The sequence below is a fragment of the Ixodes scapularis genome, unplaced genomic scaffold (genome assembly GCF_016920785.2).
Source record: "Ixodes scapularis isolate PalLabHiFi unplaced genomic scaffold, ASM1692078v2 PGA_scaffold5__190_contigs__length_132052651, whole genome shotgun sequence".
NCBI classification, from domain to species: domain Eukaryota; kingdom Metazoa; phylum Arthropoda; class Arachnida; order Ixodida; family Ixodidae; genus Ixodes; species Ixodes scapularis.
In genome coordinates this window covers 52866714-52885733 of record NW_024609880.1, presented here as the reverse complement: position 1 = coordinate 52885733, position 19020 = coordinate 52866714, and the positions used below count along the sequence as shown (strand labels likewise).

Genomic DNA, 19020 nt, shown 5'->3' with positions numbered 1-19020 from the left:
GCTTTACCGTAGAGTAGGCACACTCTTTCTTTATGTTTACAGGCATTGGAAGTACAGTCGCCAACCAATTTTTCACACTAAATCGTCGCAAGCAATCTGCGGGGAACACCACCGAGAAGCCGCCATTTTAGGTTCTATGTTAGTTGCACATGGATTGACTTAGTTTGGCAGCACTACATGAGTACTGCTAAGTCCTTCTGCTAGGTGCCTCCATGCTGCGGCTTTTACAGCGGAGCTGTTAAGGGCTAGGTTCTCGAGGATCGTGTCCGTGTACAAAACACTTGTCAACAAAAACACCTCTGGACAACTACCGCCATCTATAAGCGACGGCGGCAAGCACAACCAGTATGGATGCCACCGTCACTCGTAGGGGGTGCCAACCTTTCCACCTATCATAGAAGAATGGATAGTTGGGCAGCGCGTTGGTGGGAATTCATCTTAGGAAACAGCGCGAAAAACGGACTACAACAAAAAAGAAGCGTACGTAACGAGCGCAGCGCTCGTCACGTGTGTTTCTTCGTCCTCGTCTGTTTTGCGCATCATTTCCTACGCTCTTATCAGTTTCGGTTTGGACTTAGGATGGGTCGGCCTCACGCCTTTTCGGGGAAAGAAGACTGCCTGTGGAAGGAGCGGCGACGTACGCAGCAGCGCGAATGGGTCCGTAACCGCCAAAAAGCTGCTGTCGCCTTGACTCAACTGCGTCGAGCGCTTCAGATTCCCTTGCCAAAGAAGAGCACATCGCTCGCCTGGAAAGCCGCCGCCGAGAACACTACCAGCGATGTAAAGGGTGCCAGCAGGTCAACGCCATGGACGACGATCGTGCCACGGAGGCAAGGCCCGGCGACGATTGCACTCCACGCTGGCTGAACCGTTCCCGGGCGCGATGGCGATGTTCCGGAGGGAGTTCGTGGATTACTCGTTTGGCATCACATGCGCCGTGTGCGACCGACTCTGGGTCGCCGGAGACGTATCCACGATCGGCGGCATGTCGGACGAGATGAAGTGGAAAATGAGCGCATGCGCATTGCGGCAGTGTATCGAGTACAACTCCGCTGGTCTTCCTTCTCTAGAGAGGGGAAAGGCTGAACGTTTTAGGGGCGAAGCTCCTTAGGGTCTAGCCTTGTTTATCCGTCCGGCGTCCGTGCTCACATTGATGGCACTGCCTCCAAAATCAGCCCACCTTAAAAAAAAAAAAAAAAAAATTTACCCTTGCACGGGGGTTCAAGCTCGGGACCGCTTGCTTACGAGGCAGATGTCTTAACCACTACGCTACACTCCAACGTTGCATGTAGCCGCTCAACGTCTATACAGGAGAGGGTGCTGCAGTCAAATGCGTATATAATCGCGTTAAACTTTGCATGCATTGGCTGAACGTTTATAGACGAGAGGGCGCTGTGGTCAAATGCTCAACTGCGTATATAACCACGATCCATACCACACATTCTCTTTCTTGCATGGACCGTTGACTTAAGCAGTGGAGATGCAATCCCACGACTTCTAGCGGATCCAAGCTGATCCGCTAGAACAGTGGTTCTCAAATGGGGGTCCGCGGACCCTCTGGGGTCCGCGAAGGCATTCTAGGGGTCCGCGAAGTCTTGCCTCATTAGTCAAGCCCGGCAATAAAAGTTGTATTTTCTCAGATTGAGAAGAAACATTTCAGTTTTCGGGCGAGTTTTCTCATGTGTATGTCAATGACAGAGGTCTACTTTACACTAGGCCTTAGTTATATCCATTTAATAAATCATTATTATATTTAACCTATACCTTTGCCCTTCTCTCATCACAAACGGGGTCCTCCACTATCTCTGCCGATCCACAAGGGGTCCGCAAAACATCAATGGTTGAGAACCACTGCGCTAGAAAAACCACTGGCTCTGCATCTCACTGACCATAAAGCAGTAATAATAAAGTCGAAACGCAACCCGGAACTCAGCACTACTTATGAGCAATTGAAAGAATACAGCACCATCAGCACTACCTATGAACAATAAAATCAGTATCATCAGCACCACCAGAGCTTCGCCCCAATCAACATCATTCACCACGTGGAGATGCGGCCTCTTTTTATTTTGTCTCTAGCTGCGCATCCCTATCATCATCATTGTTACCATTTTGCTTCTTTCATTTGCCATTCTGCAGTCGTGGACTTGCGCCTCTCGTCTTGTCTCGGTGAATCATGTTTTCGGACTACGCTGGCTTGGACGTCATGGCCCTATCTGTTCTTCCGCCACCCCGAAGTGTCGCTAAAAAGCGCAAAAACTACTCGAGCATAGCGCTATAAAAAAAGGCAGCGATTCTCAAGCTAATAGAAAGTGGCCGAACGCGAGCGAAGGCGGCACTGTTGAGGACTTTTTTACGCCCACTTAGACATAATAAAGCCAAGTTTTCAATCTGCTGACTTTTCGGACTGCTCTATTATTCGGACGTTTTCTCAGTCCCTGCAAAGTCCGAAGAATCTGTCGGCGACTATAGGTTAATTTTGCTCGCTTTCATACAGAAGTGAACCAGACACTTGTGGATTATTTGCTTTGTTCGGTCTCCAATTTGGTGAACAAAGTTTTTGCATCGGAACGTATTGCCAAGTACGTAATAAAGTATACTCCAGAGTGATCTGCTCACAATTCAGCTGTTAAACATGGTGTTTCCTATTGTTGTGATTCATCAAAAGAAGTTATCAAACACTGAGCAGCTTCTTCTATTCTCATTGTTCTTCTTGTCTACGAACCAACCCGCAGATATCAAACAGCAGCACGCAGGGCAGCTTCATCGCCGCGGCCGCAGCCGTGGTTGCGAGCAAGAATGGCGTTGCGGCGGCGATTCCACCCAGTCACCTCATCGCCCACGGCAACAACAACAACAGCAGCAGCAGCGGAAGCAGCGGCAGCAGGCCCGAGAACCATCCGCGGCGCTCTCACCACCACTCTAGTAGCAGCGGCGGCGGCAACGGCAACCAACCTGCGCTGCAGCAAGGTCGCCACAGGGAGCGCCACACGCGGCTCTCCGACGGCGGCAAGGTGCCCCACCACGGTAGCCGCGGCGCCCGGAAGGAATCTTCGGCGTCGGAAGGTGCACGGAGGAGCGAGGGTTCGAAGAGGCCCACGGAGCGGAAGCACTCGCAGCAGCTCCCGGAGCGACCGAACCGTTCGCCGGCTGCTGTGGCGGAATGGCTCATCAAGCACGCCGCCCCATCTTCTTCGACAACGACGTCCACGGCGTCTTCGGCCCCTGGCGTCCCGCAGTTGGCGAGCATCGCTGGAAGTCGGCCGGAAAGGCTGTCGCGCGACGAGGGACGCAGCGGGGCAGTGCCAGCCGTGGTGCTGACACGTGACGGCAGTAGTAAGGTCAGTATGAGTGTGTGTGCGTGGGCGGTTGAGTTTGTGAGTGAGTGATACCTTGAGCGGCTGAGTGTGTGAGCATTGTTTGGTGGGATGGAATGTGTTCAGCTTCCTCGGGGAATATTTGATCGGGATATTGGGTGAGCAGCACCGTGGGTTCGGCAACGTCCGATTCTACCTCTAGTTTTTATTTGATCCTTCCCAAACATGATTGGTTCTTTTAACTTAGAAGCTGCCCCAAGATCTCTTCCTTGTAGATAGACAATTATTGTAAACGCAAGAGTAGTCAGAGCTTCACGAGTGAAAAGGTATTGTATCTTAAAAGTCCCCGCAAGTATGCGAGCATAATTTAAATTCTTTGCACAATTCTTCACCTTTGAAGGAAGTTACATAGCCACTATCTCGGTGACTGCTGAAAGTGGGCGCATTGAGCGGTTCCTTTTTTGTAGTTTCTGTGGCAGCTATTCTTTGAACACTTGCATTCCATTATGATAAAAGTTCCTCTCTTGGCTATCGGGAAAAACAGTTGCCTCGGGGCTCTAGAATTTGGATCAAACCCGACCGGACGTCGATGTCTTCCCTTCCTTCGTCCTCTGTTTTTCTGCTGAGTGCCTGCTAACCATCTCTTTTGAACACTACTAACTCCTCTTTTTTCTCCTTCTTTTTCTCTTCCCTTCTAACCTTTTTCTGTCCTCTTGACTAACAATTTCTTTCCTCTCTCTGCATACGACAACAGCCCTGCACTTTTTTCAGGTGGCTGTCTGTTGAATGTGTCGGTTCTTCTTATTCCGACGACTTGTACTGCCCTTTTTTTCTGTCTGGCATCTTTTGCTACTGCCAGAGCCAGACTTTCAAAGCTTTGGTATCATGCATGCTTTAAAGGGCCCCTGAAAAGGAAAAAAAAGTTTTTTTAAAACAGTCTAATTGGGACACGCGTGTCAAAAAATGAATTTTACGCGAAAAAAAAAATTTTTAGAGCAATATTGACGGCGAGAGATTTATTTGAAAATTTGCGCGCAAATTCCAGGTCATTCAGCTCGGCTTCTCATTGGTAACCATGGTCATTCAAATCGGCTTCTCATTGGCCAATAGAATGAGTGACAGCTTAGATGTTGGTTATAAAATCTTCGTGATCTCTTGAAATCGCCTTTTGAATTACATATTTTTAGGTTTAAAAAACAATCCATCGAATGAATGTCGCAATTGTTTACAAACGTTTTACAAAATCGTAACTTCCGTTCGGATACTACAACAAAACAACAAACAAAAGCTTCGCCATTTTGTTTTCTGTCATGGTCGCCGTCTTCGCGTCTCGCATTCTGAAGAGGGCTTGTTGCTTGTGTTAGTTAGTCATCGTAAGTACTTAGCAAGTGGCGCGGGGTGACAGGTTTCTGTTTTTCTGCTCTTCTTTGCGCGATTCGTGTGTCCAGTTTATCCCATCTTTTGTTTGTTTTCTGGCGCGCGCCAGTGCCAATTTTTGTTTAGATGTCGGTTCCCGTAAAGGAGTTTAGTGAGGCACGCAGCACCGCACTCAACGTTTAATAAAAAAAAAATCAGTTGCCACTACGTGTCCTCGCGGCGGCCTGAAGGATCGTGCGGCTCGGACGAACTCGTCGAGGCCTCCGCTTCGCCGCGGCGAAGCGGGTGCCTCGCGAGCGGTTGTCTTGCGGCGATCGGAGCGGACGCCTTCCGGCTGGCGTGGCGTGTCCTCGTACGGGCGAAGGCCCAGCAGCTGGCAGCGTTGAAGCAACCGACGCTTCAGGACGGGGTCCACCGCGACGACTATGTACTGTGTGTAAGACCACGGCACCACGGTGACCACGGTACGTGCACGATACGACGCGGTACGTCGTGCGACCGGCAGACACAGCGGCCAAGGGCTGTGTTCCAAATCTCCAAACGGTTCCGAGTTTCTCCGGCGGATCGCATCACGTGACAGCACAGATTGAAAAACGCTGTACGCGGGTAGGTTTTACAACGCCAAGGGTACAAAACCCTTACCCTGGGGTAAGATCGAGTAAATTTTGGAACACGGCCAGGAAGTAGCAATGGCTCTCGCGCGGGGCGCAGCCAAGCCAGAAAAGCAGCCAAGCCGATCCGTCACGAAGAGGCGGGGACTACCTCTCCTCCACGCGCCCGAAATGCCGAGAGAGAGAAAAGTGGAAAGGAGGTGACTGCCGACTAAATTGCGTCTGGCGCAGTCAATATTGCTCTAAAAAAATTTTTTTTTTCGCGTAAAATTTATTTTTTGACACGCGTGTCCCAACCAGACTGTTTTTAAAAAACTTTTTTTTTCTTTTCAGGGGCCCTTTAAGAGCTCTACAAGTTTTGACACAAATCTGTTTATGCTGTCGTTTTTTGTGAGAATACTGTTGCGCTCCAGTCAGAATCTAGCTTCCAGTGTTACTACATTTTACAGATGAGGCCTGTAAGGACCACAGCCCACATAGCTCATAGGGACATCATGATGTCACGTGCCTCTGTTTCTGTCACATGGCATCATGCTGTCGTGAGGTCACGTGCCCTGTGGCGTCACGTGATATCACGACCATGTCACCCGAGACATTTTTTGTGCTCTAAACATTCTGTCCTCCCCAGTCATAGAAAAAGTGTAACGCTCGAGCGTGACGAAAAAGCATTGCACATGGGGCAAGGCGCCATAAAGAATGCATAGCCTGCAGCAGGCAATACACAACCGTTGGCGGCGAGCGATGCTCGGTCATAAATACCTAGCCCGCAGGTGACCTTCGGCCTGTGCAGCTCGTTGTAGGCGAAGTGCACCTCTTCACGCGGACTCACAACATCAGGGTGAATCGTAATGTACCAAGGGATAGTGTAGCGGGCACACGACGTCAGAACTTCAGACAAAAGTCAATTGATAGAGTAGTGGACTTTATAAACCTCACCTCGTTGCAATTGTTTCAATTACTGCAAGGAGGGCTCCTTACGATCAAAGAGGTGTAATCCAAGGCTCTGTACGTACCCACAAAAGAAGCAGAAGCTGTAAAAAACTTCTCATTAAAACATGCTCGTAGCACGCTCTATTCCCTAGGGAGTCAAAACTTCTCTAGATTATTCTAATGAATGTGGAGGTCGCAAAAGTGTCGGGTTTGCAGCGCACCCAAAACCACCCGAAGCTCTTTGCAACCAAGCACAGCAAATGGTAATGCACGCATACCGTATTTACTCAAATCTAGGCCGATAGGTTTTACAGCGGAGCTGTTAAGGGCTAGGTTCCCCAGGTCCGTGTCCGTGTATGTCGACACAAGCCTGCCTGGACAGCTACCGCCATCTATAAGCGACGGCAACAAGCACACAACCAGTATGGTTTCCGCCGTCACTCGTAGATGGCGGCAACCTTTCCAGCTATAATAGAAGAATGGATAGTTAGGCGCGTTGGTGGGAATTCATCGTAGGAAACAGTGCGAAAAACAGATTACAGAGAAGCACACAGTGTATTGAGTACAGCTCCGCTGATCTTCCTTCTTCACGAAAGTAAAAAGGTTTTATAAAAAAAAAAAAAAAATAAAGTCGGAACTTGGGGGTTGGCTTAGAGACAAGGATGTGGTTGCCGCCTACACCACTTCGCGGCAATGCCAGCTACCAAAACCAAAACTGCCGGTTTTTTTTTTTTTTTTGCGCAGCTTTCGCATGCACACAAGGGGGGAAAGGGAGGGAGAAGGATGCGATGACCTGTCTCCTTGCCCCCTCCCTTCTCTCCTTCACAAACGCACACACACAAAAAAAAAATGTTTACTTTTGTTTGTTGCTCGCGTCTTTATTTGAAAACGCGGATATAAACCACTTACACCCCCGTCGGCTTCGTAGCCGATATTGTATATCGGAAATAATTGCCTTTCTGTGTTTAATTTATGGTGTTTTACTGTTTCTTTCTGATGAACCTAACATCGAGAATTTTTTATTTTTTTTTTCCTTGTTTTGGGGGGTTAACCTAGAATCAATGCTGGCCTAGAACCGAGTAAACACGGTAATACATGCGCGGCACGTTCGGTGCTTCCTGGGCTTATCAGAATGATCGAGGCAAGTTTTGTCAGCATTATTATATTAAGCTTGTGCAGTTTTAACTAGGGGTGTGCGAATATTCGAAACTTCGAATACTTCACGAATAGTGCCCGCTATTCGATTCGATTCGCTTCGCACTTTTACTGTTCGAAGTATTCGAGTTCTTCGAATATTCGAAAACTACGAATAACTCGAAACTCGCTGGTAAGTCCCAAATCGCGGTCACGTTCCCAGTTTGTTTTTAAGCTGCGCAGTATAGTTTCGAACTTGGCAAACCCCAAAAGCCAACCTAAGTGCCTTTTTTTGGTGTTATTTCTTGTACGAAGCAATGGAAGTGGAAATTATATGCACGCGGTAGCGCGATCTGACCTTCGCTTGCCGCGATATCTGGATTGCGGAGATGGCCCAGTGGTAGTGGCGCAAACATGTACGGAGCCATCGCTGCGATAAATTTGATAAAGGACTACGATTTGCAAGGGCACGTACATCGTCGTGAGCTCTAACGCCACGGACTACAGCCACTCACTCACGTGCACTCACAACTGAACGACAGAGCCCATAGAGACTGGCCAACTGGCCTACAGGGCCAAGGAAGCCAAGGGGCCAAAGTGCTATGAATTTGGATATGGATTACGGCTTACTTTCGGGGATAATTTGTACAGTTGTTATCGTCGTTGCCATGATGGATCATGCCACTCGAGTTATTTTCCGCTTGATTTTCTGATTAATCAGTTTTCCAGTATTCATTTCATTTCTACCCGTTTTCACCGCTCGAAGTGAGACTTGCTCCCTCAGCCGAAAAATAGCCGTATTGCGTCTTTAGCTTTATAGCTTCTTCGTGGCGCCCTCTCTCGGCACAACTATTGCACACGAAAATATATTGCGCAAGGTTAGTTCTGCAGGAGGCTGTGGTGGCCGCGAGGCGCACGTTTTCATCCCTCGTGTCGTGTGCCATGCTTTACGTTCACGTGGTTGCGCTTCTGACGTGGTTGCGCTCGTCTGTGTCTGCTGGTGCTTGAGCTTGATGGAGCCACGACAGGAATCGTCAGGAACTCAACAACCACGGCGGAGTACACAACCTCCTGCCAACACAAGAAGTCTCGTATGGACCCATTTCCGAAAAGTTTGCCAGGGTGAAGCTGTGTGCAACCTTTGCGAAAGCTCACTGCGAACCCCATCAGGCACGACCACTACTCTCGTGAACCATTTGAAACGGCACGCCAATCAGTATGCGGAGTTTCAAGCAGCTGCTAAAGTCAAGCCTGCTAATCAGCCAAGCATTGCTGATGTGTTGAGAAAAACGGCACTGCCGCAAGCGAAACGGGAGGCTTTGGACCTGAAGATTGCCAAGATGGTTGCGCTCGACCTGCAACCGTACACGATTGTGCAAGACCGGGGATTTCGGGATTCATTGAAGGAGGCATGTCCCAGGTTACCTGCCACCATCGAGAACAACGCTGTCGCGCACGTTAGTGCCGAAGTTGTACGACGACACTAGAAAGAAGGTTCGACTTGAGCTACAGAATGCGTTCGAGAGTGGCATGGAGTCTCTCTCCTTTCCTCTGACATGTGGACGTCCAGAGCGAACGAAAGCTACATCAGCCTGACCTGCCACTTCCTGGACTCGCAGTTCAAGCTCACTCGCTACAACTTGAGCACCCGTCACTTCCCAGGGAAGCACACATCAGCTAGAATTGCCTCAATTCTTGATAAGCTTGTCACAGACTGGGACATTCCCAAGGACGTTTGCCCTTTTTACGTGGTGACTGACAACGCTCGCAACATCAGAGCAGCCACTCATGCACTTCCTTGGTGTGAAAGAACTTGTTTTGCTCATACCTTACAACTAGTCATCAGCGACGCGAAAGAGATGACTCCAGGACTTTCTGTACTTTGTAAAAAAGCAAGAGGCATTGTTGGGCACTATAAACATAGCCCAAAAGCTCAGGAGAGGCTCAACTGCTACCAAAAGAAAATGGGCAGATCCCCCCTGCATGTTGTTCAGGACATTGAAACAAGGTGGAATAGTGAATGTGCAATGCTGTCCAGGCTTTTAGAGTTAAGAGAAGCAGTAACCATTGACCTTGTATCTGAAGCGGGGTCAATTGAAGGCTTTACCGGAACAGAATGGAAGGAAATGAGTGATTACGTTGCTACTCTGAAGCCACTAGAAGAAGCAACGACCAATGCTGGAGCTGACAGCTACCCAACCTTGTCAGCCCAAATACCCATCTTGTATTGCATCCTTGCATGCCTGAACAGCTCCATCAGCCAGCAGACCATAACTTCCTCGTTCTCATCTAACCTGGCCAAGTGCCTCAAGACAAGATTTCCTGACTACAAATTTGACCAAGTAGCCAGCTTGGCAATGCTCCTAGACCCAAGGTTCAAGGCAGTGGTCTACGAAGAGGACAGGTCGATGGGGAACTGGCTGAAGAACCTGGGGGTTGAGGAAGCGCAAAAAATCCCTGAGACACAAAGAAGCGCAGGGGTGTCCTCAGAGACAGCGGCCCCTGAAGTTCCGTCCAGGTCAGCGCTGTGGCAAAACTTCGACAGCCTCATTAAACAAAAGCAGCATTCAATGACACAAGCTGAAGAAGAGGTTGCAAGCTACTTGCATGAAGACGTCCTGGCCCGGGAAGAGGATCCTTGCAAGTGGTGGTGTGAGAAGGGTGCCACAAGATACCCCCTGTTGGCTCGACTTGCAAGAAGGTACCTAGCCATACCAGCCACAAGTGTGTCTAGCGAGCGCCTGTTTTCAGTGTCTGGGGGAATTGTGACCAGCAGAAGAGCATCACTGCTCCCAGAACATGTGGAGCAACTTACATTTCTTCATGACAACATTCTGTAACTTCATACTCTGAATCGTGTTTTACTAGTATTACTTTATCTGTCTTTTTATCAGTCACATGTGTGACATTTTTTTTATTGCCATAATAAAGTTAACCTTTTTGTAATTACGTTTGCTGAAAAAGAATTCCCAGTTCGTTTTTGATGGAGTATCCTTGGTTGATTCACATCAAATAAAAAATATTCGTATTCGAAAATATTCGATTCGATTCGATTCGTAACCTTTACTATTCGATTCGATTCGCTTCGAAATATTTTGATATTCGCACACCTCTAGTTTTAACCCAAAGGCGGGCTGTTGTAAACATGACACTGTTATTTCGGGAGTTGGTTTCTAAAAAGGGCTCTGGCTAAAGCATAATGTTCAAAAATTGGATATAGTGGAATACGAGGTGCTGCTGGTTGCCTCGTTTCGTGAGAAGTGGAAAAGGTGATGCGAAGTGTTTTTGGCAAAGCCATTAATTACTATATGGATTTTATGGGAAACTTTTGTGAATGCTGTCGTAATAGAGAAAACCATAAATGTATGTCAAGGTCCTTTTTGCTTTTTTTTAGTATAGGTTACAGGCTCACTTGTTCCAGCATGTACCTGAAGGGAGCATAATGAAAAGTGGAAATCATTTTACATTTTACACACTTGAGGGCTGAAGCACTTCATGTAATTTTATTTTATTGCCTCGAGTGAGTGAGCACCCTAACAACTCTTAATTTGAATGTTACAAGAAAAGCAATAACTGCTTTCCTTGAACCGAAGAGCCCTAAACAGCGCTTTTCTCAGGGCATGTGTGCCGACGAAGCACGTTGTTGGTTCTCCCTGCCGCAGAGCAACCGCGACCGTGATGCCGGGGACCGCCTGGGCCGGTCGGACCTCTCCCAGAGTTCGTCGGGCAACCTCTCGGGTGCCCGGTCCAGCGGGGGAGAGCTGCCGGACTTGCTTCCGCGCCACGCTCAACAGTCGAGGCAACAGGACAAGTCTACCTCAGAAGAGGTAGCTGACTCCACCTACTCTTTCGTTGAAGCAGGCTCTGAACGGTAAAAGACGCTACTCTAAACGACTTCATTTTTGCAAGCTCAATAATTTGTGAAGTTTGGGACATGTGAGTCGAGGGGAACATTTCACATATCAGATTCTTGCACTTGATGGTGTAATGCCATGCATTTGTTAGCGTAAAGTAATAATAATATTCATGTGATATCTTTTTTTTTTGTGTGTGTGCAATAAGTTTATACTGTATTTACTCGCATAATCAACACACCTTTTTTTCCTGAAAAATTTACACATATTTGGGGGGGGGGGGGGGGGGGGGGGCGGGCGGTGTTCAATACACGAGGTAAAATTTTTGCATTTACACACTTCGTGCAAATGTCATATTAGGTGCCAATATGACACCGCAAGGGTTCTGTGGCACGTCTCCAGTGATGGAGGCGCGCCACATTAACCATGCTTTATAATTTGAAAATCCTTTTAGGGCGCTTTTGGGGTGCCTTTTGCCAAAGGAAAAGCGCCCTACGAAGCTCACTCAGCACGAAAAGCAACCCAACCACCACCGTTCTTAGGCGATATATATTGCGAGTACCCGGCGGGCACGCTCGGGTATAATCCGCGACCATGCATATAAGAACTCGTAGGAAGTCCAACCCCAGACCGCCAAAGCCCGCTCACATGGATCAAGTTTCGTTCACGGAGACAGGAACTCCTACGAAGTCCAACTGCCGAAGCCCGCTCGCACAGATCAAGTTTCGTTTACGGAGAGGCTACCAGACACTCTCAGCCTACAGTGCAACGTGCACCTCGCTTTGCCATTCTGCTGCAGATTAAATAAACACATTTACCCGGAGTATGTGAAATTAGCCCTAACTACTTTCGTGATTTCACTCTCCGAAAGCAGACCACAGACGGCGGCTTGTTTGTTGATATCAATGCATCCGATAGGCGAAGAATATCCGGGGCTCTGCAGTGCCTCGACCCAAGCTTCGTCAAGTGTGCGCGACACTCGGTTTCACGGTTGATCACTTCCGTAACTACGGCAACTACGCACTTGGGGCCGTATTTTGTGAGCCACTGTTGTGACGTGAGCGGCCTGGCATGGGTTGTCTTGGCTTGGCCGCTTGGCGGCAAAAGAAAACCGGTTTGGTGGCTTGCTAAATTGGACGCAATTCGAGAATCGCGGATTCGAAAATTGGAGGTGCATTGATTACGGGAGGGAAAAAAATTCAAAATATTGATGCCCGTTGTGGGGGTGTGTTTATTATGCGAGTAAATATGGTAGTCACAAAATTTGGCGAAAATTAGGTCCGAGCGAAAATTAAGTCGTTCATTGTACTTGTCTTCTTGCACATTATCTATGCAATGCGAAGCTGCAAGAGATTTAATACCCATGTCACGCCAGGGAAGCAAATGTTTTACCTATTTGTGTTTCAAGCTGCATCCGCAAATCGGGGAGGCAGGAAATGGCGGTTTTTGTAGCATGAATATCAAAAATTGTTGCGAAAGGTTTTTGGGCCTTATGTTCGATGTGATACGTGAACAATTTCGGGCAGCTATGTCTAAGATCATAGGCTTCTGGTCGCAAGCGCTCAAATGAGGGCCAGTTATAGAAGTCGATGTAACTGCCCATTACATCTTCACTTCTTTCATTCTTGTCACTTGTCTGCCATTATGATTGCAATAGAGGTTATGAGATTTCGTGCCACCTCAGTGTTGTAGGCATCACAGGCTCTGCATGGGTTCATTATTGCCGGTTTCAGTGGCACACCATCTTAGTCAAACGGGAAGGACAGCAATGGAGACTGTAATTTGAAGTGCGTCAGAAACAGGTACTTCCAGACAGGAGACAAAATTACTCTTTTACCGTTCAGTGCCTTTTCATTCTATGCTTCTGTGAAGCCAGTTGTGCAAGCCTAACTCTGCCTTTGCTAAAGTTTTGTCCAACCCTCAGTTAGGTGTTTTGCTCCAAGTAAACATCTCGAACCAACTTGGCTTAAAGTATTGACACACGCTTACTGTGGAATGCTTTTATCTTGCACGAGCATTTGCACATTAGAAGTGTGACTTATAAACTGCACATTCGCGCTTGTATAATCGTGCAAAAGTTGTAATGGCCGTAGGTGTTTCTTAGCGATGCTAGCTTTGTACTCCATTCGCCCCCTAAGCCGATGGTGTGATGGGAGCTATGTGCTGGCTGGACCAGTCAACCGCCTCCCTTTCGTCGCCCGACCCCACTCGCTGGACGTGGGTACAAGCAACGCCTAGAATAATCATAGACCGGGATTTCGACGTCCCCCCCAGCAAGAAGGAACGCAGACCCAGATCAGACGCCGTCGGCGTTCGGCCGAGCCTTGTGTCCATTCAATGCGTCGAGCCCGGGCCCAGTCACCAAGTTGGCGTCGTCCTAGTGTGGGGGCGTTACTTGGAGGTAGAGAAAGCAGTTTGATTGTTTTAGGTGGTGTTGGTACGGGCAGTGGCTTGATCACATAGTGAAAGACGTAACTGTCGGCTTAGGGGTGAACGGAATGTTGTCACACCTGGCCCCAGCTGCTCTGCCGCCGGCTAACCTGCGCCCTCACCGTTGTGTTTCTTCCCCTTCTAGTACCGACAGGCTATTAACAAGACTCCGCCTCAGTTGCAGTTGCAACAGAAGCAGCGATCATTCCTGACGTTCGGTTTTAGCGCGGGGGGCGCCAACGGGGGAGGGGCCCCTCCGACCCCGTCCCCCCGGCGGGAGTCGCACGTCAACGTCAACGTGACCCCAACATCCCACGAGGCGGCCAACAACACCCCCGAGATCCGCAAGTACAAGAAGCGCTTCTACTCGGAGATCCTGTGCGCCGCACTCTGGGGTGAGCCACTTGTTCCCTCTCTTTCTGCCATGTGTTTGTTTTGTTGACAGGTAAGGTCAGGGTGAAAAAAGAAAATAACATTTCAAAACCCTGTGCTTTTTTTTTTCTTTTTTTCGAAGACATTGCTCGTTGACAACACATTTCATCTTTAATCTGCCATGGATGGCATTATAGTGGTACATGTGCAATCCATTTTTAACGATAATGAGAAAATCCAAAATTTTGATTGTTATAACCGATTATTGTTGTATCTGGACTAGAAACTAATCGTTAAATGTGGTATTGTTGCTAGGGGATTGCTCTGTACAAGGAAGGTTAAAGGGACCCTGGCACCCAATATTGCTTTGTTTGTTGAGAAGCTAACAAAAAAAAACAAAAAAAAACAATTTAGATTATGCGCTTGAATCTCCCACTTGAGAGGTAACTTTATGAAAAAACATACCCCCCCCCCCCCTTGTCCTTTTATTTCTTTTTCTAGTTGCTTTTAGGTTGTTAGTATTGTTCCTTATTCATTCTGAACGATTTCACACATGCCTCGCCTCAAGCTGCGCAGCTCTGCTTCTTCTTGCTGAGCACTCTGAGAAATCCCCTTGTATGCGAGCTTACTCTAGAAAAATAATCTTCGGAATCGTGCGGATGTCTCTCGCAATCTTTGTTATCCTGTGCGTATCCTCGCTTGGTCACACAACATTCTTTTGTGAAGCTGCTGCGGCCCCTAGCGCCCCGTCGAACGAGCGTGCGAGATGATGTCGTCTCCTTTCCCTTTCGACGCAGGTGTGAATTTGCTAATCGGCACGGAGAACGGCCTGATGCTGCTGGACCGTAGCGGCCAGGGCAAGGTGTACCAGCTCATCTCGAGGCGCCGCTTCCAGCAGATGGAGGTGCTTGAGGGACAAAACATCCTGGTCACCATCTCGGGCAAAAAGCAGCGTGTCCGGGTCTACTACCTCTCCTGGCTCAAGAGCAAGATCCTGCGCACCGACGCCGTGAGCCTTCCTTGCAGTCACCCGCACTCCCAGTGTTGCGTCGGCGCCTCTGTTGTTACGTCTAGAGCCACTGGATAGGCTACGTTGATGTATTGGAACTTCATTCCTTTATTGTCTTACGGGTGCCACTACTTCGTTGCCTATGTTTGTTGCAGGTTGAGAATGGTGGTAGAAGCCCCTTCCACAAAGCTCTCTGCTTGCCAGGATTGGTAGTTTCCAGCTTTCCACTTGCCTCCTTTTGATCATTTGCTCTATGAAGTGGCAAGAGTGTAAGGCTTTGTGAGGAGGAACCTGGCCCATTATTCTTAGCCTGCTACAGACCATAGTGCAGAGAGCATGCAATTGGCAATGGCAACAGTTAAAATAATGTGACTTCCCAAGGTTCAGATACGGCGTTGGGAAACTCCAGCAATATCGTTTCGCTCCGTCGTGGACCTTTTTACCATTTCTGGTGGACGGAAAACGGTTCCATGGGATTCCGAGTGAGGTTTCCGATCATGATTTTAAGCAATGCGACGGCCGAAGTTCTGTTACTCTGAAGCGCAGCTTGTTCAGTGGCTGTAGACGGGGCATCTTGGTACGGCGCCTGGAACATGTCTGCGACTGACGCATTTACCGTGACCGAGAAAATGGTCCAGTGATTTATGCCCGGTGACGTCTTAGAAGCGTTTAGTCGTCACCAGCCGCGATCCCGGCGGCGGCGCCATGGCAGCGGGGGATGTTGCAGACGCCTGCTTTGCTGCGGGTCGCTCTCTAGCTTGACTGTCCACAGAAGCTTCGCCAGCCACGAGTTGAAAACCCCGCGACGACGTCGTACCATACTCGCTGGCGCTTTTGGCTGAGACTTCTTGCGCCTATCACCGGGATCGCGACGTCCAACGGTTTAGTGCTGCGGCTTTTGTGACATCGTTTGTTGCCATTTAGGGTCCACTTTTGATGCGTCGGCCGAGCAGGACGCTAAGCACTCTGGTCGAAGACATGCCCCGGGCTTCTTAGTTTTAGCTTGAGGAGAGACCAGGGAGGGAGCAAAGTCTAAGGGAACACTAAGGCCTCGTTCACACAGCCAACTCCTCACCTTGTTTCGGCACCGGCACGGGAAGGCGTCGTGCCGAGAACAGGACGGTAAAGCATTCAAACCGGCGGCAACGGAGCTGCCGGCGGTGGCTACATGAATGGATATGTGGTGGGCTGTACCTTCTATATTGGGTGGTAGCTTGCACCACCTCTAACCCTTCTATGCCTCCCTTTAAAAAACTGCGTCAAACTTTTGTACCCTGTTAGACTGTTGAATCTGGTATGCAACTTATTTTTTTGTGCGCAATTTCACAATTGCCTAGATCTCCACACACCTATCTTGTAACCCCCTCATAACTGCTTGGAGCTTGCGTTTGGGTCGGCATTAACGATCTTTCATGTTTTAAATTTTTTTATTAATGTGTTAGCATTAATACTTATATGGCAGGGAAAAGCTGACGGCGTCTGTCTGCGGACAAGACAGTGGAAAGGGAAGCGTGCCGCGTAGACAGGAGGAGAGTAGGGAAGGTCAAAAGTGAGAGGGAGGCGACGTCACAAAGCTGAAGCCAATGCGCGCTCAGATGCTGCGGCGAGTCTGAACTTGCAGCAGCGTCGGGCAGTGGATGCTCCTGCTAAGCGTGCATGGCGGGCAAACGAGACAGAGAAGCGTAAGTAGCGCCTAGCTCGGCTGGTCGAAATGTGGCGCAAGAAACGGCAAACCGACACGGGTCTTTGTGCAACAGAAGCCGGAAGAAATTAAATGAGGATCCATTGGTGGATCCTTAGGGAATGTGTGAGAATGATTCTTGGGAAACGCCACACACTTTGGGAAATGATAACAGTGACCCCGTAACGAAACCAACAAAAGGCAGCAGAAAATAGAGGAAGCAAGAGAGAAAAGTAGGGGTCAGCGTTAGCATTTCCCAAAGGGGGACATGTGGTATTTCCAAGGGTCATGCTATTGCATTCTCTAAGGATCCACCAATGGATCTTTCTTTATTATTTGTCTCTACTTCTTCAAACGAAAACGACCGGTCCAACTGTGAGCATACTTTGCGTCATTCACTCGTTATGCCAAATTTCTTCCCCTACGATCGACCACCACATTTTCTTTCCTTGGCTGTCCTTCCTTAAAGGGGCCCTAAACCACATTCTGCTATAGTCTATTTGTGGTCATACCTCAGTCCAGGGATGGGCAGTATCTCAAATAAAAGTATTTGAAATACGTATTTCAAATACTTTGTGTATTTTGCATTTGTATTTAATTACAAATCGGGTAGTGTATTTGACGTGGGTATTTAAATACTAAAACAAGGGTATTTCAAATACAATTGTAATTAAATGCAATTTTGTGGGCGAAAATACATTTCTCAAATTTATTGTCACTGCCCAGAGCAGGAAGAAAACTACGTTCTGCATCGAATGCAGTATCTCTCAATCAAGCACAAGCGTTTTGTGACTTTGTGATTACGTTGCTAGTCCAGGGCAGGAATAGTGACGAAATCGACGTTCACAGGCAGTGTTCAGTATGTAGAAATCCTGCTTATTAGTTAAGGTGATTTTTGTTAGAAAAGTTGCTCTTTCCAGAGTTGTGTCGGCATTGTTTTTTTTTTGTTTTTTTTTACTTTCTATGTTGGTGTCTGTGCTTTGGGGGGAGCATGTGCAGAAGCATCGCGGCCCAGGTGGGAGAGTTTCCCTTGCGGTCGTTGAAACGTCTCGGGTTTCGAGAGGCGGTGCGGGGAGAACTCGTGTTTGGAGCTGCTTGCGCTTTTAACCGAGTGTGTCTGTATATAGAGGGTTTCGTCGCCTAGTATAAAATTGTCGCTTTTTGCCCGATGTAATAATTTAGCTGCTGGCGCCATTCAGTCTGCGTAAAATGCAGGGGTTGACTCTAGAAAGAATTTGGATTTTGCGGTTGGAGCGCCAGGCTGACAGCTCGCCGACCATTGGAGAACAGTGTACCACGTGGGAGTGGTGAAATTTGAAGGGATTGGTCGGTCCCCGAGGGGAAAGGAGGCCCTGGGAGTCAACAAAAGGATCCCCGAGAGGATTTTGGGAGGATTGGCTTTGATTCGATTTTGGGAGACTAGGAACAAAAGTATGGGGTTTAATTTTGGGATTTTAACTCACTGTTCAGTTGTTTTGTTTTATAATAAACGTGGCCACACTGGCCACCGTAAAGTCAACCAACGTCGCAATGTGTTCAGCGGGATCGAAAAACTTTTAGTTCTTTTTTTATTATCAACTTCCCGGGGGGCTGTCATCGGGCGAGCACCATCATCGGTCGTCACCATCCGGACCAGGACGCGCCCATCCCCATACCACGAGGTCCCGGCAGACTGACTAAATAAGTGCCTGTAACAACTTGTGATGCTTTCCAGCCTGATTTCCATCCATATTTTTGCCTGGAACATTCTATGCGCGGGTAAAAATAATAATAATAAAAAAAAACATAAAAAAATTATCTAGCTAGTGCTGCGCGTCTTGGTCGTCTCGGTTCTTTGTTGGTCTATACCAAAATGTAATCGACAAAAAAAGCTGCTGCTTGAAGCTCTGTACTTTTTTCACCTATTACGTCCAAGCTGATTGCATTTTTTGTGATTATATTTCTATTACGTTACTAGAGCCTCGCACACTAACTCCCGAGTGTGCGATGCAAAATTAAAATGAGATGTCCAGAAACCCGTTGCAGGTGCCCTGAAGTCGCTGACGCAAATTTTGAGGAATGTATTTGGAAAAGTATTTGGAGGAGACCAAATACATTTGGTTGTATTTGTATCTTGTATTTAAATGCTTTTTTTGGAAATGTAATTAGATTTGTAATTAAATACATTTTTGACGAAGTATTTTGTATTTGTATTTCAATAAATATTTGCATGTATTTTGCCCATTCCTGCCTCAGTCTATAGGCTTTAAGCATACTAAAAAAAAAAAACATGACATTCGTTCATGGCCGATTTCTCTATTAAAAT

The 19020-nt window shown here is 48.0% G+C and overlaps 1 protein-coding gene and 1 pseudogene across 2 annotated transcripts in view; both read left to right on the top strand.

Moving 5' to 3' along the window:
• Positions 1-19020, top strand: part of LOC120846865 (serine/threonine-protein kinase mig-15) — a 69747-nt gene that overhangs the window by 27049 nt on the left and 23678 nt on the right. Inside the window, exons 15-18 of one of the 2 annotated variants that reach the window (XM_040218766.1) lie at positions 2736-3341; positions 11032-11196; positions 13832-14048; positions 14823-15034. In XM_040218766.1, coding sequence (XP_040074700.1) covers positions 2736-3341; positions 11032-11196; positions 13832-14048; positions 14823-15034 — 1200 coding nt within the window. Of the gene's footprint in view, positions 1-2735; positions 3342-11031; positions 11197-13798; positions 14049-14822; positions 15035-19020 lie in introns of both variants that reach the window. The other variant, XM_040218765.1, reaches the window with a different exon arrangement.
• Positions 8198-8874, top strand: LOC120846866 (annotated as a pseudogene).